At 33.9% G+C, this 22,773-nt stretch overlaps 1 protein-coding gene across 2 annotated transcripts; it reads left to right on the top strand.

The window, feature by feature from the left end:
• The first annotated feature begins 3,983 nt into the window (after positions 1-3,983).
• LOC110716981 lies at positions 3,984-20,797 on the top strand. Of its 2 annotated transcripts, none has more exons than XR_002510654.1 (21): positions 3,984-4,845; positions 6,481-6,532; positions 6,617-6,693; positions 7,801-7,934; positions 8,031-8,127; positions 8,228-8,285; positions 9,176-9,284; positions 9,407-9,530; positions 9,613-9,790; positions 10,051-10,355; positions 10,753-10,841; positions 11,195-11,265; positions 13,050-13,160; positions 15,408-15,467; positions 16,874-17,011; positions 18,901-19,006; positions 19,088-19,150; positions 19,245-19,300; positions 19,599-19,758; positions 19,892-20,039; positions 20,178-20,276. XR_002510654.1 is itself a non-coding variant. In XM_021895626.1 (21 exons), the coding sequence occupies exons 1-21, from the start codon at positions 4,790-4,792 to the stop codon at positions 20,496-20,498; spliced, it is 2,532 nt and encodes an 843-aa protein (XP_021751318.1). In that variant the 5' UTR covers positions 3,984-4,789; the 3' UTR covers positions 20,499-20,797. The 2 variants fall into 2 exon arrangements, 1 of the variants encoding a protein (XP_021751318.1); XM_021895626.1 differs by having other exon boundaries at positions 19,873-20,039; positions 20,178-20,797.
• Positions 20,798-22,773: the final 1,976 nt, after the last annotated feature.

Raw genomic sequence — 22,773 nt, 5'->3', positions numbered from 1 at the left:
GAGATGATGAATTCCCTATAACAAGAAACCTTACAGCTCAAATCATAAACTATGTCAAAGAGATGTACTTAAAAAGTTCCTTGTAATATATGAGAATTTTTCTTGAGCGCATATGTCACTCATAGCCTTAATTCTTACATCTGAAAATACAGAGATATCCTTTGTAAATTGAGAAAACCTTGGAGATTTCTTAGTAGCCTCAATAAGGTCAAAAAGCTCAAACTCAAGCTTGTCCAAAGCATTTGCTTTAGCAACAGAAAGATATAAAGCAAATGCATAATTCCCAGAACCTCCAAACATAGCAAAACTGATGATATATCATTAAAGAACACCAAAAAAACATAAAAGATGAGAAGCATGGACTTAGATGTAAGTAAGAAATGTCAATGCCTACATTTAGCAAGCAAAGCTTATACAATAGTGTCTTTCCAAAAGGATGTTTTCGATCTGCTGAGGTCAGACATTTTACAAAAGTATGATTGCATAAACTATGAAGCCATATTAATAAGTTTATTTTGTACCTTATTATAAGGTAAAAAAAATGCTCTTACACTATCAAAGGGAGCCTCGATAATTTAATGCATGGTGAAAGCCATCAGATTCAATGAGGACAATTTAAAGTTTTCCAAGTATGGACTTAAATCCAAGCTATTCCATTACTTAAATCCCTTATGTAACAAATCACTAGCTTATAATTCCTTGCAAATGACTAGTCCAAGCAAACAAAAGGATTCCTCGCATATGTATATTCCAAGCAAACAAAAGGTTTGTGATAAAGGGAGGAAAAGAAGAAATCAGAAGGGATGTTTCATAGTATAGCACAAACCTCACTCTGTACTAATTGAACACAAATTTTGTCAATACTTCTCTAACCATCTCAGCTTCGAACATGAATGTGGTAAATATAAGGCTCATTTCTTTTAATAAAATTTGCTTCTTTTTTCTTCACAGTAATTTTGTAATAGATATTACCTCCAGAAATTAAAAACAAAGTGAAAAGTGAATAAAAAGGTCCTATATATATAATAGATTTCACTGAATTTATCAACATTTGTTTCAAAAGATAATTTTTAAATTGTGTATACAAGTGTATAATATACAATAACACTTAATATAAAAGCCACTTTTTCTACGACTTAATTTGTATGTGATTTAAAGTAGCTTAAATTATTTATCTTTGTACAATTCGACTAGAGCCTAGCTACCGAAAAAGTAAATTAAAAGCAATATAGATATGTTACTTTATTATGGTCTTAGCTCGCTTGCTTAATTCCACAATGCTAATTAAGTCCTATTTAAATAAATCTTTATGATTGCTGAAGGATTAAAGCACCAAGCCATTAAGGGACATGGACACTAGTTATCATACACTATCTGAAGATATAATATGTCCAAGTCTTCGAAGAATTGAACAAAATTTGAAAAGTCATCAGCTTATGTATAACTCAATAGCAGTTGCATTTACCACTTTGCTAGAAGGTGTAACTACTGGGTCTTGCTATGCTGGAATTGATATCGATCATTTTTATTTCCTTGTGTGATCTAATGCTTGATTATTCCTGAAAGCCACAAGCGAGCAAGGGTCATAACTAACAAAAGTACTCTTTCAACCTAAAGAGCCTAACAATCTCTACCACTGATTCTAAGTGATGGAACCCTCCCCACCCCCACCCCCACCCCTACCCCCACTCCCAAGGAGGAAAAAATAGGAAGATGTCATAATTACTTTACATCTGCGAAATGAAGCATGAATTGAAAGCAGATCAATTGAAAACTCGACACACAATACACACAAAATTAAAACGTACATTCATGATAGAACAGAAGAGTCAGCAATTTCTATCCTCATCTAAAATTCAAAATCAAAATCACTAAGAATTTCTAGAAACATCTTCAACTCATTTTGGTTTCTACTGACATTTCTTTTGAACAAAGTTTCTCCCATGGCTGATGGCTCCTAAATTATTTCATTGCATCTTCCTCCTTCCCACATACGTCAACACATTTTATGGGTAAAGACTGACCATTGTGGTGCTTAATTGCTTATTCAGTCAATTTAGTGGTATAGCTCTCATAACCTGAAGTTGCCAGCTCTAATTCTAAGCCTAACCATTCTTTTTGTTAATCTTTGACTTTTATAAATAAAGTCAGAGAGGTAGTTAGCTAGGTAGGTATTATTTTCTTCTTTTAGACTTTATATAAAGTAGGTTCAGTTCTTTAATTTGAAAAATACTAATAAGCATTGTTTCAAGCACATTAACAAGTTTTCCCAAGTTGATGATAGGAGCAATGAGAATTAAAAGGAATTTCCAAACAAAAAACTAACACCCATTTAATTCATAAGATAGATTATCTCCAAATCTAACAGATGATAAGTCGCCTTCAAGAGTGTAAGGCCAATACATATCTAAAGCTTCAGAGGGGATACTGCTTAATAATTCAAAGTTAGGAAAATCATATTCAATAACCTACAAGTCTCTTCATCTAAATCCTAACATCAGACTAATTTTTAGTTAGTAAAACAAATCATCTAGGATCACTAACAATGTGTTAACATTTAAACCTTCTCCATTCAATAAAAGCAGGTGCAACTTCTACAAGATCATTACTTAAATAATTACACATGGTAGTTCAACCAAAGCCATAGAATATAATAAATCATTAAGAAATGCAACTTGGATTAATACTGAATACCATTCCTAAATATTACTACCTCCGTTCCTCAATAGTTGTATCATTTTGACAATTTACACTATTCTTAAACTAACTTTGACCACATTTAGGAGTAATATATAAAAATAAATTATTGCCTTTACCAATTATTGTTGAGTCAATCTCAATATATTTGTTATCAGCAAGGAACGTCTTATTTTTCAAGTGTCAAGACCCCAATGTTAGCCCCTGTTACATTGCTGATTACATTGAATCAAACAGCTATCATAGAGGTAGTTCTACAAAGTCATTGTTCTTGTCAATCTAATTCAATACCAAAGTTTCACTAACCCATCATCATCATCTACCAGTAAGTAATGCATGCAAAATTAGTCAACTAATTAGACCAATCACTATTTCTCAAAATCAAATCAACAACTAAATTAAAGTAACAACAAGCAAAATCTACCAAAATGAAAACCATCAAAACAAACATAAAATCAAATCAAAACTACAGAATCATAAACTACAAAATTATTCAAAAAGATAAAGGGCAGAAATTTACCACTGAAAGCAAGGCCATAACAACCAACAACACAAGTCTTGACAGAAAAACCCAATTGATTAAGCACACTAGTCCATGATTTCACAAAGAATAACACTAATAACCAAGCAACAACATTGAAAAAAGGGATAATTCCAACAGTCAAATTCAATTTTTGGGTAATTATACAATAAAGAGTACCCAATAAAGCACTCACTACTAATCCCCTTATAGTAATTCAGGAATTATCTCTTCAATTGGGTTTTTTTCATGGATTTTTCTCTCTGATTCTTCGATTAATGGCTACATGAGACTACTACAAATTCGCAAATACCAATTGACAAATAGCAGAGAAATTAATAAAATATGTACCAATTTATTTTATTATTTAAAAATTTGTAAAACCCTAAAAAACCCTAACTTCAACCGCTTTCAAAACCCTTAAAAAATTCCAAATACCTAACTTCTACAACGAATTTTCATTTTATATTAACAATTTTATACTATAATTAGATCAAGTCTTCGAAATAACCTATTTTAATACCACTTTTTCCCAGATTCAAGATACCAATCAATTCTTTCCCAATTTCAAGATACCATTCCATTTGTAACATCAAAAACCCTACATTAAACTATATATTCTATTAATTAATAACCATTTTCCATACAATTACTCATATTCACACAAGTAATAAGACAAAATTAGTCCAATTTCCCCAAATTACCCAAATCGCATAAAAACCCTAACTTCGAAATAACATATTGAAATAACTTACTCGTACGGGGGAAGATTTCCGGAAAAGTACTTAGATTTCGTCGGAGTTTAGATCGCCGTTCGATTTAGCTTCTCTCTTCGCCGTTCGCTTTATCTTCTCTCTTCTTTGAACTGAAAGGGTTCTGTTCTGAAAGGGTTTGGTTTTCTCTCTCTTCTTTTAATTTTTGAATTGCCCCTTTTTTTTTTTCTCTCTCTTCCCTTTTAATTTCGAATTGCCTTTTTCTTTTTTTTTTTATTTTATTCTTTAAAATTTGCCAGCCGACAAGTTCCGAACAAGAGAATCCACCACTACAGCTTGTGCCTTTATAAAATGTAGAATTACTAATTTACCCTCCCCCCGAGGCCTTTAGGCATGAGTAATGCTCAACTCTAGCAAGTCCCATAACATAAAAAAGAAAATTAGAAAAAAAAAAATATCATATCTAAAACTTAGAATTGACAGTTTGACACCAGGCAAAGAGACAAATAAAAGGGAGTAAATAATTTGTCGACACCAAAAACAATCAAATCTCACTCTTTCGTGCTTCTTTCTACCGGCGACACAATCTTCACGCTTTTTCCCTACCACCGATCATCGGCATTTACCCCCTTTTTTCTCTCTCCTCTTCAATTTCCCAATTCTAAACCCTAATCTCTCTCGTTTAATTCCTGAATTTCAAATTTACATTCATCATAATTTTCTCATTTAGAATCACAATTAGTACTGTGATTGATTGATTGCTGTTTCATGTTGTTTTATGTGGAATTAATCCGACTTGCTTGAAATTTTCCGAGTTCATGATCGCTGAGGATGTTAATTTTGAAGGTTTGATTGTTTAATGATGTGGTTTTCCTTCTGGAGATCTCGAAATCGATTCTCTTTAGAGGAACTCAGGTTTGTCTGCTTCTTTTTCAATCTTAAGTTCATTTTGATTAAATAATGTTGCAATTATTGTTACTAATTTAATTAATTTATGAATGAATTTTTGTTAGCTGATTTTGAATTTCTAGTTTACTTAATTGGTGCTTTAGTTGAGTTTCAAAGTGTTTGTTCTTAGTTTTCGAATCTTTCGGATTTGACTTAGTTGATTTATATGTTTAATTGAGGGATTAGGATGTGCAAATTGCGTAATGTGGCCGCTTTTTAAAGTTGGGGATTACAGAAAAGTTGAGATGTATTGCTTCAGGATTTTTGCTATCATATGTGTTCTTGGATGTGGAAGACCGAGAAACCGAACTTCCTGCTGGTGTGGGCGGGCGGGTTTTTCAATCCTAAGTCTAATAATGGGGATCACAGATAAAAAGTATTAATTAACTGGTTTTTGATTAGAATTAATGTTCATTTACTACAAATATATATCAGCGCAAGTCATCTTATTTTCCAAGTATGCTTTACTATTGAATTTCATTATATTCACTGCTTAAATCGAGTGATGGGGAAGTATCTATTGACACAACAATTGTGTTGTGAATTATGTTATATTCACTAGTATGAGGGGTTATGATGTGATATTTAATTTCTAATAGAGGGAGTAATTATGATCAAGAAATTTGATTTCATTTTATGCTCTTATGATGGTTAAGGGGAAAGAAGAAAGGATTGGGTTTTTGTGGGTATTTTTATCTTTGTCAATTATTTTTATCTTGAACGGCAAAAGCATTACATGTGGAGTGATGAAAATGGAATGTGTAACAGATTGGTTGGGTGGCTGATTAGTAGATCATAAGAGCGTATAGAGATATTGTGACACTTTCTGATGTTACAACTCGAATTCTTATTTGTTTTTGTTTTATTTTTATTTTTATTTTTTATTCCAGAAGTTTTTATTTAGAGTTTCAAGAAGAAGTTACCTTCTTTAAAATAGTATTTAATGTAATTGGGCTTTCAAAAATGTCCAATTAATGGAAGGGACAAAAGTTCAAATAATATGTTTTTGAGTATCACCTTCATCGATATGTATTTCTATAATCCCATGGCAGACTACATTTAATCCAACTTATAGCAATGTCAGGGTGGATTAAAAGAATTAGTTATAGTCCTAAGTGTGAGATCACTTCATCACTCAATGTGCAAACAATTTATTTTACGTTATATCTGTTGCTTATTAATTTGCTTATTTAATCTTGTTAGCTATACGACTACATGACCTATGTATACATTGACCACCCTTTTCCGTGTATAGTCACATACATCTGATACATGCTAACGTTGCATCAGTAAGATTGTCCAATAGCTAAGTCAGTTTACTGCCTGCATTTGTTCTATAAAATGTCCATATTTTGGTAGAATTGGAAAAGTTACTACTCCGTATGTGAGAAGGTGTTAGAGTTCTTTTGTATTTTTTATTTATTTATTTATTTTAATGATTCTCTTGTTTTCCATGTATATTGAAAGTGACATGGTTGATCTATAACGGTTTCCTGAGAGAGTTAGTGGTGTTAGGTTGTTTGTCCAAGTTGCCAATTTGGTCAAGCAAGTATAATTTACTTTTTCCATTGATGTTTACCTGTTGACTTTTCTCGACTTCAGATATCTAACTGAACAGCTGCAAAAGATTCAAATCGTCAATGAAGTTAATAAGGTCAGCTGAATCTTACATTCTGTTCACTTTTTAGCGGCCAACTTTTTGTGGTTAATTTATAAATGTAGTGTGTATTCTATGAAGGATTTTGTTATTGAGGCACTGAGATCAATTGCGGAATTGGTAACATATGGAGACCAGCATGACTCAACCTTCTTCGAGTAAGCATTTTAGTTCAGAAATATTCTATAAATTATTTGCATAATGCATCTCTTGTCGTATGTGTGCCTATGTGGTAAGGAATTGTGAAAATTAGATGCACCAGGCTTGGCAATAATTAACAGAACTTGGGAGTCAGTAGAATCTGATGAGTTTGGAGAGAGGGATATGGGTTTGCTATGTTGCTTGCTGTTTGTAGGCTGGACTGATGTCATTAGGGGACCTGTAATTACTTCCAATTTTTGATCACTCGGGATTTGGTTAACTTTTGGTCCAACATATAGCTTATTGTTCCTTGTCTCAACTTGCTGTAATGTTTGTGTTAAAGTCTAGGGCTAAAAAATACCTGCTTGCAATTAAAGCAAAACTTTATGTAAACTGTTTCTAGTGTTGTAATCATCGCCTAAAATACACTTGAAAACAATATTGCAATATAGTATCTAGAGTAATTTACATTAAATTATTATCCATCGTTAATAATACAAAGACAATGCTTTTTAAAGGGAGCAACTGTAATATGCATCTTATGGGTATCCGATTGATGTTCACCGTCTGAAGAAACCTTAATATTATTTTTACAAAACTTATCACTCAGCAGTAAAATGTCTTCTGAAATAACTTACCAAGGATGGCGAAGAAAGTTTTCTTTTAAAAAAATTATAAGTAGTTAAGTACTATGTGCAAGTTACTGCATTCTTTTTACACAGACTTATATCACTAGAAACATCAGGATTTTGTACTATATTCTTGTGCCTGGAGCCCATTCATGTTTCCTCCTTGGAATCTCCTGGATTTTCCTGGATGGATTATATTTGACCAAGCAAGTCCCCACAAGGTAAATCTGGGGTTTTAATTTTGCTATTTAAATGACTACTAAGGCCTTCTTATAGTGATTGCCCATGTCACCATGTCGAAGAGAAAAGGACTAATGTGAATTTTATATTTTCCTGGAGACTCAATTACTCATACGTAGGCTTTACATTGCCCAATTTAATAATTCAAGACGGCTTATAAAAACCCAAAACAATCTGTGACTAAGGCAACTCTTGCAAAGGGTTCTTTAGCAATTCAAGCTTCTGATTATTTTATCATATCTGCTTCATCTGCAGTTTTTTTATGGAGAAGCAAGTGTTGGGAGAGTTTATACGCATTCTGAAGATCAGTAGAACTGTCACTGTTTCGCTCCAATTACTTCAGACTATGAGCATCATGATTCAAAACTTGAAAAATGAGCATGCAATATGTGAGTTGTCTCAAAGAGAAAGTTTGCCCTATCCTTATTTGCTGTTTGTTTTTGCTGTGTGTAAACTAATAGTTTCTATATTCGACATTTTCATAGATTATCTCTTCAGCAATGAGCACATTAACTATCTCATAACTTATTCCTTTGACTTTCGAAATGAAGAGCTGTTATCATATTATATATCCTTTCTAAGGTCTGTTCTCTTCTAATGATGTACTCCTTTCATGAATTCTTTTGTTGTTGATTCTGTATTTGCAATGAGCTATAATGAGTTGCTTGTGGGATTGGTGCAGAGCAATAAGTGGGCATCTGAACAAGAGCACAATAGCATTGCTTGTGAAGACACAGAATGTAAGCTTAGTATTTTCTATTCGTTTCATGAACATCATTTATTGTCATGCTATATCAGGGTCTGACGTGGATGATTCTTCTGGTTTTCACCAATACTACTTGTGATGATGGACAGTCATCAAAGCTTGCTGTCTATCTCCCTTCTTAATGAAAAGGGTGGAACTGTGTGGAAAAAGTAGTTATTTAAGCTGTTTATGGAGAAAGTTCTTGGTTAATGGTTTTAAGAGTTGATGGCAAGACTAGGGATTTTAATCGTAGATGGTGATTCATGCAAGACTTTTTGTATTTTGGGAAATAACCACAACCATCCAATCTCTTCCTTTCCTCCTCCTCTTAATATCTCTCCCCTTTTTCTTATATGGGCTTAAAGTAAGGCTTAATTATTATTTTTTTTCCTTAGCATTTCCAGAATTTAGACTCCTTTATATGAGATGATGAATAGTTTACCATTATCCTACCTCCGTTTCATATTATTTGCAACGATTAGACATTTTTCCTCTCTACTTTATGTCAAATCGTTGCAAATAATATGAAATGGAGGTAGTATTTAATATTCTAAGGAATGTAGTGGAAAATATGTATCACTGGTCCTTTTCAATATTTTTCAAATTGGAGAGGGAGCATAGAATTATATAACCTGTTGTATTGTTCTAATAAAAATTCCCGTTGATCATTTTATTGCTAATGAACATCTTTTTGAGACCAGGAACCAAAACTTAATCCATGCTGAGTTTTTCTTAGAAAATTTAAAAATACTAATTGATGCAAGTTTTGTTTTGTGGTGAATTGGTTATGGATTTGCGTACCCAGTGTTTGTCTAATATATTTATGGAAGATCCTCTTTTCACTATGAATTCCTTTCCTTAATTTTATCTTGCTTCCTGAACTAGGATGAGGTGGTATCGTTCCCATTATATGTTGAAGCCATTCAATATGCCTTCCATGAAGAGAGCATGATACGTATTGCTATACGTGCATTAACTCTTAATGTTTACCATGGTCAGTTATGTTCCCCTGTTTTTTTTTTTTTATTATAATTATTATTATGTATTCCTTAAATAAGTACTTTAAGCTTTCTTTTCTTTCCTTTATAAATTCCTATCTTCTTTCTTGGTTCGTAGTTGGGGATGAGAGTGTAAATAGATATGTCGCCAGCGGTACACTTGCCAATTATTTCACAGATTTGGTTGCTTTTTTCAAGAAGCAGTGCCTCACATTGAATGACCTGGTTGTTCAGGCTTCACAGTAAGTTCTCTTACTGTGATGTCAATTGAAAATCAGAGGCCAAACTTTTACTTAGCATAATTTATTTCTTCGTTTGACGCAGGGAAACATCCAAAGATTTTTCATCTAGCATCATCGCTTTTGCGGATGAAATTGAGGACAACCTGTATTATTTTAGTGATGTTATCTCAGCAGGGATTCCAGATGTGGACAAATTGATAACAGACAACTTGTTGCGGCTTTTGATATTGCCACTGTTGCTGCCTTCTCTGATTGAGGCTGTAAGTGTGAAACTTAATACTGCCTGTTAGTCCTGTTTATCCTTATTCCTTACCACACTTTCCTTGATTGTCGCAGTTTTATCGCCAACTCTATATTCCAATATGGTGTGGTTTACTTGAACTTTCAGCATTTTCTTGAAAGGAAAATTGGAAGAGAGTTGGTGATTTTTTTTTTTTTTTTTTTTTTTTGTAGTTGCGACTATGATGACTGGTGCTTCTTTTGTATTAGTTGTAAAGACTTCTGTAGCTTTTGCATCCAGGGCTTAGGAATTGGAGCTGTCACTTCATTGTATTTGCTTTGTTGCATTTTGAGAATAGTCAAAATCAAAGATTTGGCAAATACCATTGTTGCCGCATTCTTTTGTCCACAAGGGGCCTTTGTATCACTTCCAGAAGCTAAAATGAATGGTGCTGCAATCTCTTACAAACTTCAACATCTAAAATCTGAAGAAAGTGCTCAAAGTAGTAATGGATATGTGGTAGAGGATGAAGGAAATTTGAAACTTTCTATTCCTGAAGATGTCAGCTTGCAAGATAGTTGTGGTGATCCAAATCTGTCTCTCAGGTATAATCAGAATCCAAGTTATCATTTTGTTTTTGTAAATATTCTTTTAACTTTTTGTTGTGGGTTCAGGAACAGTTTTCAGCTGTGTAGTAATATAGCTGATTCATGATTTTGCCTACCTGTGTTAACTGCTAAGCCATCTTATGTTGTGCCTGTTGTTTTTTCATTTCTCATTGTTGGAGCCAGGATCAGCTTGATTATATATTTTATAAGGTCTTTTAATTATTTTGCATGCTTCTGTTTATGAGTGTATATATATATTAGGAATTGACTTAGACTCTTGTTTCTAGGTAAGTAAAGATATTTAGGAATTATTATATTGTTTAACTAAATACTTCCATCATATGGAGTTCATATTGGAATTAATGAATTATATTTTGAAATTTGTGTAATGCAGGGAGACTGTACTTTCTTATCTTAATGTAGGCAACGACGTACAAGTTTTGGGATCATTAAGTGTAGTTGCTACATTGTCGCAAACCAAAGGTAATACTTTTGATTTTAGGTGGCTTGGATACTACACTATCCCATCAAGTTTGTTGAAATTACTTAAAAGTTTCACCTGAAATTAGTGTCAATTTTGTTTTTAGAGAGTTACAAAATGAAGGGTTTGAATTGTACATTTAACACTTAGGCGATGAGGTTAAACACTTAAAGTTCCAACATTTACCAAGGTAGTAAATCAACAAAATGTAAATCTTCCTTTGCAATAGAATTGAAAATGAAATGGACTTGTGGAAATGCTTTACGTTACATCCTCCAATTTTTTATCCTAATTATATGGGACAGGGGGAGTATTTCTCTTGCTATTTTCTTACCAAAGCTTTATGATTTTTTAGAACTGGAGGAGTCAATGCTAGATGCTTTTGGAATTCTTCCAAAACGGAAGCAACATAAGAAACTCTTACTGGTATGTATGTTCTACTTAATAATAAATACTTATTTTTGCTCATCCACTATGTTAACATGTTTGTCCTCACATTGCAAAGGTTTTTGGTTTTAAACTTATAATACTTTTATTGGACTGCACATGCTATTTATGAAGGATTATGAAAAATATGAATGGGAAAGTGGATTAGGTTTCTTCAATTTTTTGATTTTTTTTTGTATTTGTATTGGCGTATGGAAGTTGGGGTGCTTAGTATACTTAGGATTTGTCCTGGGGTATGAAGTTTGATTTTATTAAATGATAGTCCTTGATGGTCATAAGGTTTATAAGCTTTCTATGAAGGAAAAGTTGGATAACAAACTGAGCTGGTTTGAGGGTTTGAAAGAGAAAGAAGCAGCTGCAATTTTTCTTTCCTTTTTTTTTTCTTTTTTTCTTTTATTTTTTTTTTGGCGGGGGGGGGGGGGGTGTTGTGGATGCTGTAATTCAGGAGTTCTTTTTGCAGTCTACAGCATCTGTGATATTCAGGAATTCTTTTATTGAAATGGGTTATTTCATAGAATGTCAAGTGAAGGTTGTTTTGAAAAATGAAATGTACAACAGCGATATAGGGTTACCATACATAATACTGTGTTCCCAAAGGAAAAAAGGTTGAAGCACAAGATTCTGACATAATTCTTGAGCAGAATGTGGAGTGGACAAGGAACAAAATTGCTAGCAACTAAGATTACGCTCCATGGATTATGAGAGCTTCAAACATAAAGCTATTGGAAGTTTTGCAGCTGGAAGATTATCGTGTTATGTTTCTTGATGTCCTCAATTATTGCTTTGCAGACATGTATTTTAGGTTAATACAATGAAGAGACGGAGGGAATACAGATCTTTGGTTAATACAATGAAAGGCCTGTATATTAAGGGATGGAGGGAATACAGATCTGTAATGGTGGCAGCCGTTGTAAGGGAATGTTTTATAAAAATAATGTAACTTTAGGTGCAGACACTCTTTTAAACATGCTAGATTTTAGCAACTTTAAGATTGAGCATTATAGATCTCCTTGATTAAAGATAGGCAAATAAAGAAAATTTGATGAGAAGCTGTCCTTCATTTTGTTTTACCTAACTAGGTGATTCATTTTTCTTTACAACATTACTCTGTAAATAAGGTATTGAGACTTTGAGAGTCAAGGGCCCTGCTTGGTGGTATTGATGCCGCTGCCAATTGTGAGTAGATCTCTAAAATAAAGATAGGAAGGCATTTGAGATGAAGCCCAGGCCAATTTATGCATCTGCTTTTCCTGGAAACGGGATTCACTTTGTACAAAGGGTGTTAGCAAAAATTCAAAAGGATATAGTTGTAGCCATTGTAGAGATGAGCATAAAGTAAATCTTTCTTTTAATGCTTATCATGAAGCATTCTATAGTCTTTTTTTCTTCTATTCAGGAAGCCATCTATGATGCTTAAACACATTTATTTGATCAATCAAAAATTGTGATTCTCTTTGTCAAAGATGCATTGTAGCTCACGAGTAATTGTTTAGCTAACTGCGGCTGTAAATGGGTCTAGAGAAATTATCATTCCTTCTCACAGCTATCTTAGTAACTTGCATATTCCACCATCGGAAAACATAATGTGTAACTAGTTCATAATCCTCATCTATGGGAATCAATGCTAATTTCAAGCTTTGAACATTTCCTCTTCACATAAGAACAGTATTATATGTTTGTTTGCTTCAAGCCCCATCCGTCTTTTGTTTTCTACTGAAGCAATTAACAACCTTTACATATGATAAGTGACTTGTCTTTTGCAGCAAGCTCTTGTTGGCGAGAGCTCAGGTGAAGAACAACTTTTCTCTTCAGGAAGTAACTCAACGAGATGTGGTTTTGTTAGTGAGCTGGATAGCTACTTACAAAAACTGAAGGTACATAATCTTCAATGTTTTCCTCTTATTTGCTACTAGTTACTTATGATTATTTATGTATAAAAAGAACTATAAGCAAGGAAAGGACGGGGGCCGCGGGGGGGATTGTGTTCTTAGTGATCTTGAGTAGAATTTTGCCTATGAGTAATGCACCTCACCAATGATAATATTATCCAAGTGGGTCATAAGGCTTGTCTCCACGAGGGCTAAGGAAATAAAGCTCATGCTCTCTCAAGTCATTTTAAAGCACTTTTTACATATTCAAGGTACATCGACTTCAGCTAACCGTCATAATAGATATTTGAAACATTGACAAGGGCAAAGCTATGCTATAAGAATTTGTACGTTACCTTTGTTCTTAGTGCATCACCTAATTGCCAACAAGACCATTATGCACACATCAGCAAGCCAACCTTTTTTTTTTTATCTTTCTTTTCCAGACTACAATCACATTTTTAAAGTGAAGCTTTGTTAACACCAACACTAAGAAAAAAATGTGTGCTCTGAGGAGTCTTAAGTATCAAAGATAAGAGGTCTCAGGCCTCACATCTTAGTAGTTCTAAATCTTCTAATCTTGGATATTCAAGTTCAGATGAGTTTGACTAGTATATTCAGAAATATCCAACAGGAAATTGCATGGGTCCTAAACATATTCAAATGATTGGTCTGATTTATTCTTCACGATAAGGGCTTCTTGAGGACTTGCATATTCTCCTTGTCTGCAGTAACCCCACAACAAACTGGGAAGACAGTAAAGTGATATTTAATGAGAAGGATGAAACTGGAAGTATATTGTGCTAATCTTAATTGATTAAAAACATTCATTGAGAAACTTGGATGCAAAAATTTATATGTGACGGACTGACGGTATAGGCACATGAATCATTTTTGAATCAGAGGCAAATCAAAGCTGTTTATCTTGAACTGTTGATTGTGATGTTTAATGAGAAGGATGAAACTGGAAGAAGCTGTTTATGTATATGAAAGAAGTTGGCTTGTAACTGGAAAAAAAAAAGTATTATTCTAGGCTTTCTAGTCCAAACCTTGGAGTGTATGCTAAACTACTATAATTATAAGGATAACAAATAAGGAAGAAAGGGTCCTGTTTAAGTGTTGAGGTAGAGTTCTTTTTGCTAGGTTTGATTTATTTGTTTGGGAAGGGATAAGATTTTTCTTGAGACATTATCAATCTGTTTGTGATTCTGGAATTAAGTTGTGTTTTTATTTTTTTTTTATTTTTATTTTTTTTTTTACTTTAATTTACATTGACTCCACATTTCACCTTCAAATACTCAGGCCAGTTAAGGGAAGTGAGACATAATTTTTTGGGCATTTTGAGTGGATCTAATCTGTTATATATCTCCAAATTGTAGTTGACCTCTGGAACTCTACTCACATGGTGAAATAACAGTTGAACAAAAAGATTTACATATTAGCTGAGTGATGTCAGTAGTAATTAGGGCTCAACCTTGAACATGGGGATAGACTTTTGCAACATAATTCAGGAGATTAATTTTTTATGTTGTTACTATTATCATGTTCACCCCTTCCCATAGGCTATAATCATAGACGTTGGTAAACCTCAACTTTGAATAATCTTAAGAGGAGCGTTAATGACATTGAACGAAGATCCAAGAGAGGTTATTAAGATCATTACCAATAGAGCTAAAAGGGACATCACTGACAGCATTTAAGATTTAGGTTATAATGGATTACTTTAGAGGCTTACAGTGACTTAATTAAAATCTTGTGCATAATATCTTTTGTGAAAGTTCTTGATGTGTGCGAAGTATTGTCAATTTCCTATCAAGGGTTTGAAGGAATAGCCTCTCTGCATTGCAGAGGGAAGGCTGTGAACATGTGTCTTCCTTATACCTTGGTTAGGCATGCACATCATTTGAGGCATTGGGGCTGGGGTGATCATCTTGAGCACTGTTCAAAAGCTGTAAATTGGCGAGAAATGATAATAATCTCCAATTTCCACCCCTTGTTTTATTCATCTCAGTTTTAATTTTAACAAGACTTTCATGGTTATAACCAGAAGAGTTTTTCTGCTCTAGGGCAGTCTTTATTACTTACTAATTTTACAAGTTTGTGCATTAATTAATTTTACTTAGATGGCTTAGACCACATCTCTAACATCAGTTCTCAATTATCTATGTGTGCTGTGTAGTTATGAATGTAACTGGATAAAGTTTATCCATCTTAACAATGCTCTTTTTCCCTTGGATCTGCATATATATGCAGGAATATGGGGTTTCTTCTTCCTTTGAACTAAGATCAAGCCCGCGCTCATGCAGATCTCAGGTATTGGCTGGATTCGGTATATTGAAGTCTTTAATATATAAATCTATGTTAAAAATTCCTTTGTCAACCCCCCCCCCCCTCTCTCTCTCTCTCTCCCTCCCTCCCTCTCCATAAAGGAATTTCAAAGGGAAGTTTGTAGTTTGTTGAGGCATGTGAGATTTGTAAAGGAGCAAGGGGCTTATTGGTTTAACTCCTGAACAAATCAAGTATGTACAAAGAAGACTCTTGCTAGATTGGGACATTTATGTGCTAGGATTTTTCCTGACATACTGATATAACTCTTGAACAAATCAAGCAATTGTTTATTTGAGACAGTAGATAATGCGATTTAAAGGCTCTTGTTTTCAATTAACATCTGCCTTGGTATGAGTGAAGTGCTGTATTGTATAATCTTGAAGTTCCTGATCCATAATGCTTAGGACAATTTTGTGCAGTAAAGTTATCTGCTAATGAGGACAGATATTTGATTGTGACGATTAAAATGCTAGTCCCAAAGTTCATGCATCACCCATTGTTAGTGCCAATGGTTGAATGATAGATATTGGAGGAAAGGCTATTTGGAAGCAGCAAGTGAGTAAAATTTCTTTTGCAGCTCTGTAATCAATATTAATGAAGAGAAATGGAGAGCTGTTTCAAGTTAGTGGAGAGATCAGAGATGTACTCAATTTTGTAAGAAATTCAGTGTCCGACAATGGTGAAGATGCTTGTCAGTTAGTTTCCAGCAAAGAGATAATGATTGCTCTCCATGTGAAAGATTTTATAAAGATGGCATGCTCTTGAAGATGTTTTCATTGTCCCACGTTTGAGAACCAGACAACTTATTTGTAAGGTGTTCAGACGCTGTAGGATGAATCAATGTCTAAGGGAGTGCTGGATTTGGCTTAGCACTGATCGAAATTTCCTAGGGTTGGAGCTATTCTATAGTCTTCAAAGTTTCTTCCTGTCGATATTACTCCTATATTCAGCTTGAAGAAAGAAAGTAACAAAAAGACGAGTGTGTGTAAGAAAATGGTGGATAAAGTAAGAGATAGAAATAGAAAGTTGGCGTGTGAGGAAAAGGTGGATAAATTGTGGGGTAAATAGATAAGATGGTAAAAAGTATTATCAAAATTGGAATAAGGTAAAAGTGGGTAGAGCCAACAAAAAAAAAAAAAACACTCAAACACTAACCTGGAAAGTGGGTGGTTAAAAACAATGGAGGTAGTGCTAGTCACCTTGGAGGTGGTTTTGGGTATTTATATTCAGCTTTTAGCTGGTTGTCTTGTGATTGTATATGTTTGCATGAGCTTTTATTACTTCAAAACGCCCACGCTATGGGGACAGGTTTGGCCTTTGCTTGCCTGCCCATACAGCTTTTGCCCATTCATCATGGTTTAGAGGATTTAATGGTAAGGATTTTGTTTCAGGTGCTTGATGCATTGGTTAACCTTTTCTGCCGGTCAGATATCTCTGCCGGGACCTTGTGGCATGGTGGTTGGCTTTTGAGGCAGTTGCTCCCTTATAGTGAGGCAGAATTTAATATGCAGCATCTTAAGCTGCTCAGAGTAAGAACTCTCTCCTACCAAGAAAGAGTATTTAGTAATGCCAATTTGCCACAAGTCCTATTTATTATCAACAAATTTATGTCAGTGCAATGCATTTACCTTGTAAATTGTAAACATTAGCATCTCTTGTTAGTAGATGTCAAGGAATATGGAAACTACATAAACCACAAATATATGTTGTCAGGAATTAAAGCATTTGATCTTGCAGGAAATTCTGAATAGTGACCTAACTTAAGATGACAGATGAATATAATGCCAATATATTACACTACAATGTCCTCAGAAATAAGTGTAAAAGTAGCTCAAATGGTAAAACTTCACATCATTGTTCAGTTGAGAAAAACTAGATTTTATGGAAGTTAATAGAATCGACAATTTCAACGTTGAAGCAGAGTTATTGTGACTTCCTTTAGCTGCACAAATTTACGCGATTCGACTCCTTGAATGACACGTCTCATGTTGGTTATATTTTATTTATCTATTATTATTATAGCTTATGATAGTCACCCTTTCGTAACATTGTCTGTAAATGATGTCTGAAACTGACCCAGTGTACAAGGTCTTTTATTGTAGTCCATCCCAATGTGTCTCTTGACTTTTTTGAGTCAAAGTTTACAAACATTTGACTGCTAGTTTCTTGAGCTATCCATCAATTCACTGTGTAATAGTAAATATATATTTATGTTAGTTAAGTTCTTCATCCTTTTTTTTGAATTCTATCAAATTACTTTACGTACTAAAGACTAATGAGAAGATGGCAGAGGGACCACCCATGCAGTGGTATTCACATTTTTTTTTGGAGAGATAGAAAGAGAGACCGAGGTGTAACTAATAGGTTTAATAAACTTACTTGAATAAGAAATTTTTTTTTAAAAAAGGTGTGTAGGACATAGAATGGATAAAAAAAAAAAAAAAGGGTAGAATTGTAGAAGTCAAGAAAACCGAGGAAATACTTTATCTGGACTATTTGTTTTCTACTATGTGATCCGGAAATCTAATTATGGCTCTCTCCAAACAAAAAGATCCCAAAAAGTCACTTGTTACCTGCTCTTTTCATGTAATCTTATAATAACAAACAATGTCAAAGAACCAAAGTTGAGCCTAACATTTAATATAGGATGGAAAGAGTATTTTGAATTACAAGAACTCAAGTGCATAAGTTTACTAGCACCTTAATGGCCCATTTACTACATGGAATAATAACTAGTTTGTATGTGGTACTATGTGGAATATGCTGCTTGAGTGTTCACAGTAATTCAATCCCACTGACAAATATTAATTTTTCATTATTGATTTTGGTTACAACTCATACCCATATTTCTAAGTGCTAATAAATGATGATAATTACTTAAAAAAGGAAATCAGTACTTATTAGCAGATATGCAGTTTCTTGGACATTCATATGATAAATCCATGTAAAACTACACATAAAAACGCACTACATTGACTTGATTATGATTACCACACTAGACAAGACATAAGGGTTTGACATACAATAATGTACTTGGTAGTTGATATGTGAGGGTGGCAAGTTAGCATGCCATAAACATTAGTTGGGCAGTCTAAATTATTTTATTGCTTATTTGTTGTAAACAATAACAAAATTATTTTATTTTGAGTGGGAAGCAACACTAGTTAGTAGATTAAGAAGAGTAGTGGTGGTGGTAGCTTCATGCAGCGCTTGAAAAAGGTGTGTGTGAGAGATTCCTGGACAAGGGAGATCAGAGATGGTTACAAGTTGCGTGACAAAGTTTGAGTTTATATTTTTTGTATTTTATGATTATAAAAAATAATAATAAACTCTATTCATTGGAGGCTGAGCTTCTTATTTTACAAATTAATGAATGTATTGTTCACTTCTAATGACATTATGGATGTTGCATGGGAAGGAATCTTTTGTTACAAGCTCTAGCAATATCCTCTTGGAGGCTAGAGGAACGTGGGCTGATTTACTTATCTCGGTTCTTTGTGATGAGTGGAGAAAGTGCAAAAAAGGTATCTTACTTAGCAACATTTGCTGACTATACATTTATATGGGTTTTTGTGGTCTTGTTTTCTGATTTCGTGCTGTTGTAGTGACGGAGTCCTCATCCCCCAGGAATGAGTTGAGATGCATGCTCTTGCCGTCTTCTTCAGGAGGTTGTATGATGAAACTTGTGAATCGTATTTGTCTTTGTTACATAAGTAACGTGTCTTTTACAGAAAGATGACTTTGAATATTCATCTTTTGTAGGTGTCATTTCAAGTGAATCTTTGGCGGCTGGAGAGAGAATGTATGAGGTGGTAAAGGTAAGATGCAATGAATGTTGTTCAGTGTCACCATGGTGTCTTTTTTTTTTTCATGGCCTGTAATTCACTTTTGTGTGCTCTTATCAATATCACAACTTGGTTTAAGCTGTCTTGGAGACAGTTGAACAATTTCCGGTCCGACTGAAATTAGTCCCCATGCACAGCCCTTACTGGAAAGCTAAGTAGCACTGTAGCACATGCTAATGCTTTGGCTCGCCAACTACCTCACAAGTTTTACACTCACTCAGGGTATGAAGATAGTATAAATTTAATAATTTTGCAATTCTTCTCAATGCAGGCATTTGTACTTCTTTATCAACTTCAAGTTTTCTCACAAGGCATACCATTGCCTGATCATGCACCAATCTTTCCTCCAGTTGACATACCTCAAAATTCTCGTGGCAGAGCCATGGGTCTCGACACTGTTGGCCCAAAGCAAGGTGTTGAGTTAAAACTTGGTCAGTTTTCTGTTTTTGTTATTCGTCTCACTATCTTTTTATGAATAATAGGTTTAGAATATTTTTCAAATTTAGCTTAAGAAAGAATAATAAAGCTCTCATTATTACATACAGTCGATGCCATTCCTTGTAGAATTGCATTCGAAAGAGGTAAAGAACGTTATGTTTGGTTTCAAGCTGTATCAATGGGAACATCTGGCTGGATTGTGCTCGTGGAAGAACTCCCCTTGAGACAAAATGTTGGAGTTGTTCGTGTTGTGGCTCCTTTGGCTGCCTGTAATGTATGTGTTAAACTTAAATGCCTTTATGACAACAAATACTGTAAATCAACCATGCTGTAAAGTTTATTAATTGCAATTCGTAATTAATGACATTATATTCCTTGTGCCATCCCTACATCTTGGTTTTCTGTGCTGCAGCCCCGAATAGATGACAAGCACCCAAGATGGCTACACCTGAGGATTCGTCCACCAACATTACAGTCCCTGAATCCTTCAAAAACTGCTGCATTAGGAAAAGCAAAGGCACGGACTTTGGTTGATGGAAGATGGACACTAGCATTTAGAGATGAGGAATCTTGCAAGTCTGCTGTATCCATGATTCATGAAGAGTTTAATCTCTTAAGTCAAGAAGTTGAGAGGCAGTTTAAACCACTATTTGACCCTGATTACTTGATGGTTCCACCGGGTTCCTCTTCGCATCCAGAATCTCCAAATACTAATTCTTCCAATCGTTTATGAGTTGCTTAGTTTATCAATTCATCATTAGCTATCAAAATTATTAATGGCATCCTTATGTTTTGTAGTGAAGCCATCTTTTTGTACATGTTGATTAGGTAGTCTTTAGATCATAATGTAGGTTAGTTTCAATGATTTATACCATTCTTTGTACACTAGCTGGGTGCCCGCTGCGTCCCAAAGCTTTCCTGAGAGCTGTTGATATTGAGGCTTTCGTTTGTAAACCACTGCTCTATTAACCTGTAAACCTATTGTATATTGAGGTGAAGGAAATGTATAGTTATTGCTTTGTTGTATCTCAACCGGTGCTAGATGATTCCCCCGCCCCCTTTTTAGGGAGTTCCTGTCATACTATATGGATGATTTGGCTGCCTCCAGTAGCTCACACTTGAACAAATGGTAACAACCATAAAGACTACTGTCCAAATCAGAATGTCATTCTTTTGGATCTTCATCATAGAATGTGCTGGTAATTGAACAAATGGTAACAACCGCGAAGACATAAGGATTTTTTTACTTTTATCACCGTAAAAAAATATGAAATTGTCTTATCACCAAAATTTCTCAAAGTTTTATTTTACCACCAAAAAAAGTTCTAAAAATTATTTTTCACCACCTGTCATCAAGAGAATCGTGAAATCTAACGGTTTAAAAAAATGGCTTCGATTTACATGCTAAAAACATGTTCTTTAGAGGTTTTTTTGTCAATTCTAACTTCAAATCAGAGCCAAAGGGTTTGAGGTTAGAATTGACAAAAAATAATCACAAGTGCCTCGATTTGTGTGAAAATACGCAAATCAAAGTATTTTTAGTAGGCAAAATGAGGCATTTGTGATAATTTTAAAGAGCATGTCTTTGGCATAAAAATCGGATTTTTTTTTTTTTTTTTTTGAAATTCCGTTAGATTTAATGGTTTTTTTTTTTTACCATAAGTGGTGGAAAACAATTTTTAGAATTTTTTTTGTTGGTAAAATAAAACATTGAGAAGTTTTGATGATAAAAAACAATTTAGTGATTTTTTTTATTTTTTTTGTGGTAAAAGTCAAAAAATCGGAGACATAAGTTAATGGTAATTGGAGAGATGGTGTTGGTCTACCCATCATAGAATGGCACAGTCCTTGTATTCAGTCTTAGCTTTCATAAGATTGCATACGTGAACTTATTATGTTGAACTGTAAACACAAAAAGATGAAAAGAAGAATTTCAATGCTTGATTTGAAGTTTTGAACAGACTAGTGGAGGTTGCTCCTATGAGAAACCCTATTAACGACTTTGGAAGTCTTAGTCATTAGCGTACCATTTTATGGTAGGTTTCTTGTTAAAAGTTAGCTCTGCTGTTTGGAAGATAGTAATTATGGACGAGCAGACCCCCATTTAAATCCTACTCTTCCACCCCTTTTATACTATCTCCGTTAATAGTTATTTGCAACGATTTGACATAAAGTAGAGAGGAAAAATTTCTAATCGTTGCAAATAACTGTTAACGGAGGTAGTAGTTTCTATTTGGACTGTGCATATTTGTCAATGCAATACTTTGACTATAAATATCGTTAGTTGTTTATTAGTAAAAAAATATAACAATTGAATATTAATAATCTATTTATCAAGACGAATCAAATAAGACCCAACATGACTATGTTATGTCTTATATATTAAGAATAATTTAGAAGATTATCTCATGTTATGAATAGTGTCAAAATTTGAAATGAGAACTATAAAAAGGGGCGGAGAAAGTATATTAATATAGTGGCAATTATGAAAATATTTGCCTCGAAAATCGCATTAAATTGTTTTAATATTATAGCTTTATATTCTTGCCAACGTGGACTTAATTCTTCATGTTTACGCCGTTAGTAACACTGTCATTGTACTTTTCATTCATTCATCATCAAGTTTTCAGAACTGAGAGAGAAAAGAGGATGAAACTGGGAATGCTTGGTCGGTGATAATCTCAATTGCTATTAACCTCGCTCGACGATCTTTTAACTACTACTCCACTTTCTTGTTTTTGTAAATATAGCTTGTATTCTTGTTAGAGATATAAGATAGCAGAATAATATATTTAGGCTTATTTAGGAATATTGTTTCTTATCTTATGATCTTAGGTTTTGTATAAATCCTCAACCTATTGATGAATAATAAACAAGCTCTATTGTTTGTTCACCCATAATTTGTCAACTCTCTATCTTCTCATACCTACTAGCCGCTTGATTTACAGAAAACCTTGAGAAAAAAAATATGAAATTAAGGGAAAGGTTAACCCTTATAGAAATATGAA

Source organism: Chenopodium quinoa, unplaced genomic scaffold, assembly GCF_001683475.1.
Source record: "Chenopodium quinoa cultivar QQ74 unplaced genomic scaffold, ASM168347v1, whole genome shotgun sequence".
Taxonomy (NCBI): domain Eukaryota; kingdom Viridiplantae; phylum Streptophyta; class Magnoliopsida; order Caryophyllales; family Amaranthaceae; genus Chenopodium; species Chenopodium quinoa.
This window is presented reverse-complemented; position numbering and strand designations above follow the sequence as displayed.